Below are 11,264 nucleotides of genomic sequence, written 5' to 3'. Positions count from 1 at the left end.
GTACACCCAGCGTGGGGCGGGCACACCTGTTGGGCGCTGGAACACTCTGCCTGGAACGCGGCGGTCACTTACAACGAAGTCATTTCTGCCGTCCCCTCTCCCCGTCCTAAAGACAGACCTTTCAGTACCCAGCCCATCCCTCCAAGCAACACGCCTTTCACCCTGAGGGTCACCCTTCCGGATCACCTGTGTCCCCTCAGGGCCTGGCACGGGGGAGAGGAATGAAGAGAACCCCGAGGAAGGCCTGTCCTTACTGTGACTTCACCAGGGCCTCTCACCTTACAGACCCCGCAAGGACCCTTATTTATCTTGGGGTCCCGGGCCCCCGATTCTCACTCATGGTTTAGGTCCCAGCTGGAACACGATCTTGGAGGCTTTGTCGCACTCCCTCCGCCGGTTCCCACAGTCACATGCTGTCCCGTCATCTCCCCCAACTGCCAGCCCTGATTGGTAGCCACCTCTGAGGGATTTTACTTTATATTTGTTGACTGTGGGAAAGCCCCGGTCCCCTCATCCTCTTCTTGCCTTTCATGAGCAGGATCTAGCTCCCCTTGTACAAGGAGGGGACCCAAGGCCATCAGGGGCCTCCCCTGAACCCCCCAGCACCCAGTCATGTCACCCTGAACCCCCTCACCAGCCTAGCACCAGGTCCAGGCCAGTTTCAGTGAAGACCCTAGCAGCCCATCCCGTCCAACTCGGACTCAGTCTGGCTCAGGGCAGGTTTCTATTCATATTTTATTTTTTTGTCTTTTTTTTTCTTAAGTTTTTATTAAATAAAAAGAGCAGAGGGAGAGGGGGCCTGTGGTCTCTCGGCTGTGGGGTAGTGCCATGGGCCCTCCCCTCCCTCTGTTCAAGGTGCATTGCGCAGTGGGCTTGAGGTGTAAGCTGGGCAGGGAGGGCAGCTGGGAGTGCTTGTGACGTCAAAGGTTGGGACCTGTGACCCATCCACACCTCCCAGGAAGACTTGGTGGGCAAGAAGCCTCCTAGACCCTGACTGGGGCTTATCCTGAGGGCGAAGGGCTGGCGGGGCCAGGGCCTGTGCTCTAAGCCAGAAGGTGGGACCCCAGGTCTGGCCCCTTCCCATCCAGGAGAAAGAAGGGGTGACCATGTCCGTTCATTGGAGGGTGCAGGGCTGTGGGGTAGAATGGCCAGGCCCCTCACTCATGGACATCCCAGATCTCAGACAGCAGAGGTGGCAGCTTCTTGTCCTGGAGCCGCAGGGCAAAGACCTGCTCCGAGTGCACAGAGCTCAGCGTGCGCAGGCTCACGAGCTTCATCAGCATGCGAGGGAAGCGCAGCTGGTCCTGCAGGGGACAAGAGGGAGGTGGGCGTTGGCCGGGCCCTGTGAGGCTCTGGTCAGCCCTCTCGGGTGAGCCAGGAGAGCCTGTGGGGGGAGCGGCTGGCCAGAGCACAGGGACCTGCACCCAGCTCCTTTTGAAGGGCCAGGTGCCTGAAGACAGGCTCTGCTGAGAGGACATCGGTCAGACCTGAGTGCTACCAGGGAGCAGGGGTAGGGGGGTGGACAGAGTCAGGTTCAGACAAAAGCAAGACGCCAGCCCCAGGCTGACCCCAGGAGGGGCTGGGCTCGGGTACCTGCGGCCTCTTGATGCGTGTGTAGGAGAGCAGTGCCTCCACATAGGGCTGCTGCAGGGCCTCCACACGGCTCGGCTCCTGCACGTTGGGACGGTCAGCCGAGAAGATGTTGATGGCAATGAGGAGGGCATACTCGGCGTCGTCCAGGCCCAGCCGCCGCATGGCCCGTGAGAACTCAAAGATTGGATTGATAAACTCCACCTGCAAGCCTGGGGGTGGGCGGCCTGCCCGATAAACTCGCCAGCTCAAAACCGGACCCCACCCGGTCCCTGACGATGCCCGCTATCAGCGGAGTGAGGGAAATGGCAGCCATTATAGTGTTCTCCTCATTTCTGTTCACCTGTGTTCCCACTGCCTGTTGGAGTGCCTGACATGAAATAGGTGTGCCATAAATCTTGCCTGAGTGAGGGGATGAGTAATGACAGCAAACATTTATTCAACCTTATCTCTGTGCTCCAGCTGCCTGGGTCTCCTTGCATTCCTTAACACTGTCCCGTTTTTCTCAACCTCAGGGCCTTTGCACATGCAGATCCCCAGTGGCCAATGCTACTCCCCACCTCCCTTTTCCTAGGTGATGCCGCAGAAGCCCACCACCCAGGTCACATCCCCAGGCAAGTGCTTTTGGAGGGCAGAGATTAGAGCTGCCCTATACAGTTGGATAGGCTGTCTACTGCACAATGGACTGAGATCCAGCCTCCCTCAGGTGAGATCAGGTTGTGGGAGGAGAGAGTGTCTCTTCTTAATTCCTACCAGGATGTCCTACGTGCTAGCAGAGACCCCTGTCTCATCCTGCACTGTGTCCCACCATGCAGTTGGTGCTCAATAAACGTGCCCTTATTTCACTGCAAAACTGACTCAACTCTCACCCCACTTTGGAGATGATGAAACAGAGTCTCAGAGAGGAATGAGACAACCCGCGGTTTCCCAGGCAGCACGGCCCATCAGGGGTGCCAGTCCTGCCTCCACCCCCGAGCCTGTTGGGCCATACCCGCACGGTGAAAGTCGTCCTTGCTGTAGGTAAAGTCCTTCAGGAAAGTGATGCACTCTGTCTCGTGGTTGTAGCGTCTGGCCGTCTCCAGCAGCATGATCTGAAGGCAGAAGGGAGAGGGGTGGGCAGAAGCAGGGGCGCAAGGAATCCCTGTGACCCTTTAGCCAGCAGTCCCTCCTCTCCTGGCTTGAATGCAGGCGCCTGATATCACCAGAGTCATCCCTCACCCCGCCCCCCATTCTCTCAGCCATGCCAGCCTACAGTCTGCAGGTTGAACAGCACGCTCTCTCTCTCCTCCAGCTTCAGTACACACAGCTCCCTCCACTTGGGACACTCTCCCCAGGTGGTTACGAGGCACAGGGGCAGTATTTTTGCCTATTTTGTTCACTGTCATGTGCCCAGCATTTGGAGTATAGCCTGGCACACACTACTCATTCAAACCTTATTATCAATGTCTTAGTTTAAATGTCAACTCCTCTAAAGAGCCTTTTTGTCACGTTCTCTAAACTGTGTCCTCCCAGCCCAATTCTCAGTTATTCTCAGCCTCAGCCCATTTTTTTTCTCTGTCTGGCCCTTGGGAGACTCTGATTATCTTGTTTAGTATTTTGACAGCCCCCTGGAGAATATCATCCCCATGAGGGCAAGGACTGGAGAGGCCTTGCTTATCCCTGTGCTACCAGCATCCGTCCTCAGGCTCATTCCTGGGGTTCCTTGAGGGCAGAAGGGAAGAGCCTCGCTGAGGATGGGTGGCCTGGCTGTTACCTCAATGGTAGATGCCTTCAGGAGCGCAATCTGGTCCTCACGGCCCAGCTGTAAAAAGCCAGGCACCTGCTTGGCAAAGTCCACAATCTCCTGGACCGAGATGATGGCCAGCTCCGTGAAGTGGGCGAAACGCTGTTGGCGAGCATCGCGAGACTGGGGATCTGCGCCCAGGGGCCAAGGCTAGGACACGGGGGTCCAGGATCATTCTCAGGACTCCTCCCATAAGCCCAAGGCCATGGGGGCACACTGAGGCAAAGCCTGCACCCCACAAGACCCTCCTCTCCAAGCCCCTGCCTTCTGGAGCCCCATTCCTTCCCCATCCCAGGCCCATCACCCCCTCACAGCCGAGGAAGGGGCAGTACCGTGACTTTGGGCTGATCAGAGAAGGAGCGTTTGTTGCACTGTAGCTGGGCCGCCACCAACTGCTGGATCATTAGTTCCTGAGCGGCTGTTAACTGGACACCCTCGCCTTCCCCAGAGCCTTGGCCACCCCCGTCGGACCCTCCAGGGGAGGCCCCAGGCCCAGAGGCTGAGCTGCTGCTGACCCCCGGCCCTACGGGCTGCTGCTGCTGCTGTTGCTGTTGCTTCCGAATCTTCTTCTTCCGGATCTGTTCTTCAGAGAGGACGCCTGTTGGGGAGACACAGGCCTCAGCAGAGGCCCGAGAGCTGGGCAAGGCCAGGCTGGAACTGCTCCCTCCCTGACACTCACACTGCTCCCTCATCCCGGCCTCCTTGCACTTGCGCAGCCGGCACTGCTGGCACTTGCGTCGCATGAAGGCGTCCATCTGGCAGGTTCCACCACCACGGCAGGTGTAGCGCCCGGCCCCACCTCGGACCACACTGCGTCGGAAGAAGCCCTTGCAGCCTTCGCAGCTGAGCACGTTGTAGTGGAAGCCAGAGGCCTTGTCCCCGCACACACGGCACAGCTCGTGGCCCAGCATCTTTGGAGCCGGGCCCTTCTTTCGCTTGCGCTCTGGCTCCTCTGCTGGGTCTGGGATGACTGGAGTGAGTGGAAAAAAGCCATGAGCCACAGAGCCACAGAGAGAAACAGCAGCCAGAGACAGGCCCATGAGAGATCAGAGACAGAGGGTGACCCAGGGAGATAGGAATTCAGAGGGAAAGATGTGTATGTCAGTGAACTCCAAAGAGGAACAGGAGAAAAAAAGTCAACAAGAAACCAGGCCTCCAGTCCTTATTTCTGATCTTTCTCCCTTCCTGGATCCCTCCCCCAACCCCTCATACCCACTCCCAGCCCGTCTCTGGACCCCGGCTCACCCACGCTGCAGGCTGAGCCGGCCCCATCAGTGCCTGGGACATCAGGATCTGGACCCCCAGGCCACGGCTCAGGACGCTCCTCCTTTACAACGGGTTTAGAAGAGGGGGCGCTGGGCTGAGGGGGGACATTTCCTGGGAGAGGGAGGCACAGTGAGTTTCTCCTGACAAGTGTGTGATGGTGCGGAGGACTGAGCTGGGAAGGGGGTCACTCACCTGGCAAGGGGGTATCCTGGGAACTTGTGGTGGGGGTGGACATGGTGGGGGTCACGGAGCAGCCTGCAAAATACAATGGGACTGAGAGTCTGTGGGGCCAGGGAAGTTCAGGTTAGGTCAGCCACAGGTCTTGAAGGGGTCACCTGTTTCTTCCATCTCTCAGGCTCCTTCCTTACTGCACACAGACCTCACCCCAAACCCCTGCCAGTCTACAACAGCTTCCAATTCTAACAGGTTCTCCCCCCCCCCCCACTTCTGATCCAAAACAACCTTCTGCATGACCTCAAGCCCCGCCCCTCCTGTAGGCTGTATCCGATCCAGATACCGCCCACCTTCTCTTTCAAGGTACTGCCCCTCCTGCTTCAATCTGGCTCCACCCTTACTTCCTCCTTTCCACTGCTTCATCCCACCTACTCTTACTACATCCCACCTCTACGCGAAAACAAACCTATTATAGCTCTCATTTTGACCCCACCTCCTACTATTATGCTCCGCCCCCATCGTGTCCACCTAGGTTCCGACCAATCGCTTCCACGTTCCACTCTGACTCCTCCCACAATGCGCTTCCCCATCACTTTGCTCTGCTCCCTCAGCACCTCTCCCCTCCAGGTCCCGCCCCATCGCCTCCCATTATGCCCCGCCTCCACCTCCTCCCACCAGGCTCCGCCCCCACACCTCGCTCCAGGTCCCGCCCCTCTCCGAACACCAGTGGGGGGCGGGGCTCATGGCTGCGCGCGAGGGTCTCGTGGGCTGTCTCTCGCGGGGTCTCCTCCCGTTTCCCTGGAAACAGTCGGGGGAGACGCGAGCTATGGAGGGGAGGGAGGAGAAGGAGAGAAGGGGCTCAGCGGAGCAGCGCGGGGAACTCCGAGAGGCTCCGGGCCGGAGCTCCTCCCGCGTCTCCTCACACTCGGGCGCACCTGCCTCCGTCCCTTTGCTCTGCTCCTCCTCCTCCTCCTCTGTATCCCCTGGCACGCTGCCGCCGCTCGGCTCCCCTCAAAAGTAACTTCGCCACTTCTTCCGGCAACCCCACTGTGCGTCACTTCCTGAAAGGGGCGGAGATTCAGGGGTGACGGACTTCCGGTCCGCCTAGGACTAACCAGGTCGGCTGCCCCGCACGGAAGTCGTGTACCCGCCGGAAGTGTATCATCAGGTGTAGCCCCCTTGGGAGCCTGCGGAAGCATTCCGGACTCGTTCACCCTATCGTGGCCAATTCCAAACTTTCCCTCCTGGCGCTGTGTGCTTTTCTGGGCTCCCAGGAAAAGTTTTCTTTGGCATAAATCTCCTCAGCTGTAGTTCCTTTTGGCATTGGGCTGATTGAACGCATGTTTGTCGTTTCTTGATTGTTATGAGATTTCTGATTTTGGAGGTGCTCTACTTGTTAGTTTTAAATAAGTTAAATAGCAAACATAGACCCAGAATAAAAATATTTTAAAAGTAACTTGGTAATAGGAGGAACATTTTTAAAAAACGTAGCCTTCCCTTACCAAACAGATGCAACTAATAGCTTTTTAAAAATACTTTTTAAAAAATGTGTTTAAGTGTGTTTTTCCAGGACCCATGAGCTCCAAGTCATGTAATGGTTTCAATCTGGTTGTGGAGGGCGCAGCTCACAGAGGCCCATGTGGGGACTGAACCCGCAACCTTGTTAAGAGCACTGCGGTCTAACCAACTGAGCTAACCAGCCACCCCAACTAAGAGCTTTTAAAGAAAACTCAGAATACTTAAATGGATAGAGATGGAAATTGTTCCCATCTTGATGATGATAATCAGATTATAGTCAGCATATACACATTGTTTTAAAATGGGAATACAATATACGATCCTTGCTTTTTGTAGCTTGTTTTGTCCATTCAGGCATGGCCTTGAAGCTGTGGAATTTCCATCTGAGGATGTTACCAATAAAAACGAGTGGTTAACGTGGGCATGGGGGGATGGCTGAACCAGGGGCTCTGCTACTTTCTCGCTGTGTGATGTTGAGCCAAGCTATTTACCCTCCCCATGCCTCAGTTTCTTCATCTGTAAATTGGGAACAACAATTCATTGCATTGTTATTATGATTAAATGAAGTATAAACTATGACCTGGGCCAGGCTCAAACAAGGAACCCAGCATGTGGGAGCTATGTTTATTCCTGCAGATGTTCAAGTTGTTTTTAACTTTATTAGAACAGTGCAAAAGGCTGAAATAGACTGAAGATGAATTGCAACAGTTTGGGGGCAAGTCACGTCACTCTCAGCCTCAATTACCTACCTGTAAAATGGGGGGAAATATTTGACTTTCTTATGAAAGGTGCGAAGATTCAGGAAGAGCAGTACCTGGCATATCTAAGTATCCAGTCAGTTTTGTTATCTGAACCTAATTGTAGACCAGTATTCTCATTTATAACTCACCTAATAACCCTATTTTTTTAGTAACAGCTTTACTGACAGAAAGTTCACATACCCATACAATTCACCCATTTTAAATGTACAATTCAATAGTTTTTAGTACATTCATGGAATTGTTGCAACCAACACAACAATTTGTAACACTTTTGTCACCACCCCCAAAAAGAAGCCCCATGCCCACTAACAGTCACCCTCACTTATCCCATCCACTGAGTCCTCGGCAACCATTAATCTACTTTCTGTCTGTATGGGTTTGCCTATTCTGGACATTTCCTATAAATGGAATCTTGAACTATATGTCCTTCAGTGTCTGGCTTCTTTCACTTAGCATGATGTTTTCAAGGTTCATCTACATTGTAGGATGTATTAGTACTTCATTTCTGTTGTGGCTGAATGCTATTCTATTGTATGGATAGACCACATTTTATTAATTCATCAGTTGATGGACATTTGGGTTATTTCTATTCTTGCCGAAAGTGTTGCTATGAACATTCAATTACGAGTTTTTGTGTAGATATATGTTTCCATTTCTCTTGGGTATATACCTAGGAGTTGAATTACTGGGTCATGTGGTCACTCCATGTTTAACTTTTTGAGGAATGGCCAGACTGCACACATCATTTGACATTCTCACCAGCAATATGCAAGGATTTCAACTTCTCTACATCCTTACCAACGCTTGTTATTATCTGCATTTTTTATTATAGCTATTGTAGTGGGTGCAAAGTGATATTTCATTGTGGTTTTAATTTGCATTCTGATAGCCAATTCTATTTCTTTTAATCATAAATAATTTATAACATGTAATTCTGCTTTTACTATTCTGAAGTGAAATACAGAGATAATACAGCTGAACTATGTCCCCAACAACAAAATAGCATCTTACTTCACCAATTGCAATACAAAAGATGAAAAATAGAAGCTAATTTGTAATAAAGTCATATGTACTTCAACATAGGTACACGAAAGACACAATGTGGCAGCCAGCTCTTACTTCAAAATATAGAATGACTGTGAATTTGAAAGCTACAGTGCAGTCTGTCACAGGACTGTTGTATGAACTCACATGCCTTAGACAGCATTGTCAGGGGTGATGTGATATTTTCCAAAATTGTGGCAAAGTCAAAGTTATGAGTAAGATTCGGCAGGAATAATTTAGGCATATTTACAAAGCAACAAAGAAGCTAGGGTGGCTAGAGTGGAGAGGGGTCGGGTGAGAGTGCTAGATAAGATCATAGAGGGAGCACGGTTAGACAATGAGGTCTTGGAGGCCACACTTGACCAACACTGGCTAAGCATTCACAAAAAACGGTCCCTTTCCCTTGGTGCCACAAGTGACTACATTTCCCAGCATCCCTTGCAGCTACATGCAACCCCCTGACTGCATTCTGGCCAATGGAAGGAAAGCAAAAGCAATAGATCACCGCGAGGGAAAGCAAGGCATCTGGGCTGATTCCAAGGTATTTGGAGCCTCAAGACCGGGGTTCAACTCGGAGTACACCAGGGCTGTTCTTTCCCCCAACCTCACACCTCAGTTTCCCCCTTCTATAAAATGTGGACAATAATTCCTCTCTTATAAGGTTGCTAGGCAATTAAATAAAATGGTGGACTGAAAAATCTAGTAATCTTTATCCAGTCGTGAGATTATGCTGAATGAGTTTGGAGACCCAAAAAGCAGTCAGGCCTGAGCCTTAGGTTGAGGGCCTTCTAGTCTGGTGGTGGAAGTCGACCTGGTCACAAACCACTTTGTGACAAAATAGTGACGATCGGGTCCCATTTACTGATTGTGTTCAGAAGACATCGCCCAGCCTCCTTGGGCAGGTGGCAGTCAGGCAGGAAGCATTTACTTGGCTTCTCTTCCCATGGAGTCAGCATTCTGGGCAGTGGGAACCTCAGGGGCAAAAGCAGGGAGGCTTGAAAGAGCCTGAAGTGTTCCAGGATTTCAGCTCAAGAAACTGGGGAGGTAAAGTTTAAAAGTGAAATATTAACAGGAAAAATTGCTACCCTGGAGAAGGTGCTTAAAAAGTACTTGTTGGATGTCCGCAAATTAAGTTGAACTAAGAGACTGGTTCTTCATGGTTACAAGAAAGCTCACCAAACATTATTGCCAATGGAAAAACGTTGTGCGTAGCGTCAACCATTTTCATAGGGTCTACACTAATTTTTCAAGATTTTCAGGAAGTGTATATTGAAATTTCTGTGAAAAAACAAATGTAACTATTATCAGAATTCATGTAAAACAGGCTTATCAGAAAATATTTTCCCCATACTAAATAGCGAATAATCACAAATCTTTACATTTATATCTGTTAGGAACATGGTTCATAAAGTTTGAATAACATAAACTAGGACTCAGAAAAAGAAACTCATATGGGGCGTGGGGAAAAGAACAGATATTGACTGGGAAAATAGGCCCACACCACCACCGTGTGGCCATTTTGGAATTTGCAGGCTGGACTGGATGATGCAGAATCCGGTGCGGAGATTCTGAGGAGTCAAGACTGAGGATTCCAACCATTGAGACAGAGGAGGGGGAGTTAGAGTGAGAGTTACTGTAGAGAAACTGACTCTTCATCTGCTGTGTCAGGAAAATCCCCCAGAGCCATGGGTGCTCACGGGGGGTTATTAAAAGTATTTATTATTTGCTAGGTGCTGGACAGGCAGTGGCAAATGAAACGCATGAAGACCCCTGCCCTCGATGAGATTACATTCTAATGGGGAAAGGTAATATTGCCGGTGTACACAGTATTACTGATTCTAACATGCGCATGGCTTACAACTGGTGACATCTTATAATTAATGAAATGTTAAGAAAGTGTTGAGTCTATGAAAAAAATAGATCCGGGTAGAGGAGATTGGAAATTCTGGGGGGAAATAGTTGCCATGTTTTCGATAGGGTGGTCACGGTAGAGTTCTCTAAGAAGGTGATATTTAAGCAAAGATTTGAAGGAAGAGAGGGAGAAAGTAAAGTTTTCTGGAGGGAAAATACTCAGGCAGAACAGCCCGTGCAAAGACCCTGAGCCAGGAGCATGCCTGGAGTATTTCAGGAACTGCAAGGCGGACAATGTGTCTAGATTGGAGTGAGCAAGGTGGACAGGGAAAAAATGAAGTCAGAGAGGGAATGATGCCAAATCATATAAGCCTTTCAATTCTGTAATGCCATTGGTACCTCTGATTCTTTGATCCTATCCATTTTTCTCAATTTCCTTCACCTCCTGTCATGTCCTCTCTTCCTTCTTTAGAAGCATAGATTCTATGGTCAACCATGATAATCGCGTCCTTGCACATGTAATATTAACTCCCTTGCTCTTTCTCCCTCAATTATACTTCCCTGGCAAAACCCCAACCCTGGTTAAAATGAACCCAACCTTCTCTGTGCCTGCTCTCACCCAGCAGAGCTTGTGAGTGGACACACTTCAGATGTGTGACTGCAAAATTTGAGTGGACACTCAGAACCAATCCACAGTTTTCTTCTCCAGTCTAAGAAATCATTTTCTCACTTTCTCTCTCTAAACCTCAGGGCAACCCCCCCACTTCATTCTCATTTCTTCTTTTGCTGAAAAAAAACAGAAGCAATCAGAAAGACACTTCTCTATGTTTACCCCAGGGATACTACTAGCCCACCTGCAGAGGGATACATCTACTGCTGCCCCTCCCATGTTTGGACAATCTGAAGGAGGCCAACCCCTCCACTTACTTCTCTCCCTACTCAAAACTTCCCTCTTGCAGTACTTCCTTTTCTCTCTTGCATCATTATTTGCACAACCTGTGACCCTTTGTTCCTTTAGGATTCCCCTTTACTGAATGCCCACAATTCCTCACGGTGCTGCTGAGGATGCTTCCTGAAACTTGTGGGTTTTAGATCTGTCCCTCTGCCTGGGCACTGCCCCCTTGTAACTCCATCCTTGAAGATCCCTTTCCTCCGGCATCCCCCTAAGGGACTTTCTTGTTACAGCATCTTAAAAGAAACTGAAGTTCAAGCGTTGGGGCTCCAACCATCTGGAAAGCAGATCCTCCAGCCTTAATGAAGCCTTTGGATAATGGCAG

The 11,264-nt window shown here is 50.8% G+C and overlaps 1 protein-coding gene across 7 annotated transcripts; it reads right to left on the bottom strand.

Annotated features, from left to right (window-relative positions):
- Positions 1–712: 712 nt before the first annotated feature.
- On the bottom strand, positions 713–5,882 carry NR1H2 (nuclear receptor subfamily 1 group H member 2). Of its 7 annotated transcripts, none has more exons than XM_081031180.1 (11): positions 5,749–5,863; positions 5,507–5,637; positions 4,832–4,894; positions 4,619–4,750; positions 4,053–4,343; positions 3,706–3,971; positions 3,344–3,523; positions 2,582–2,681; positions 1,594–1,802; positions 860–1,304; positions 713–799 (listed from the first exon to the last, which is right to left on the bottom strand). In XM_081031180.1, exons 3-10 carry the CDS (start codon positions 4,872–4,874, stop codon positions 1,158–1,160), a joined length of 1,368 nt encoding a protein of 455 aa, XP_080887306.1. In that variant the 5' UTR covers positions 4,875–4,894; positions 5,507–5,637; positions 5,749–5,863; the 3' UTR covers positions 713–799; positions 860–1,157. The 7 variants fall into 7 exon arrangements, with proteins under 7 accessions (XP_080887306.1, XP_080887305.1, XP_080887304.1 ...); XM_081031179.1 differs by having other exon boundaries at positions 874–1,304; XM_081031183.1 differs by having other exon boundaries at positions 761–799; positions 5,507–5,611; positions 5,749–5,869.
- Between the last annotated feature and the right edge of the window lie 5,382 nt (positions 5,883–11,264).

Source organism: Rhinolophus hipposideros (assembly GCF_964194185.1).
Source record: "Rhinolophus hipposideros genome assembly, chromosome: 21".
Lineage (NCBI taxonomy): Eukaryota > Metazoa > Chordata > Mammalia > Chiroptera > Rhinolophidae > Rhinolophus > Rhinolophus hipposideros.
Note: the sequence above shows the minus strand (reverse complement) of the source record. Positions and strands in the feature narration are given on the sequence as shown.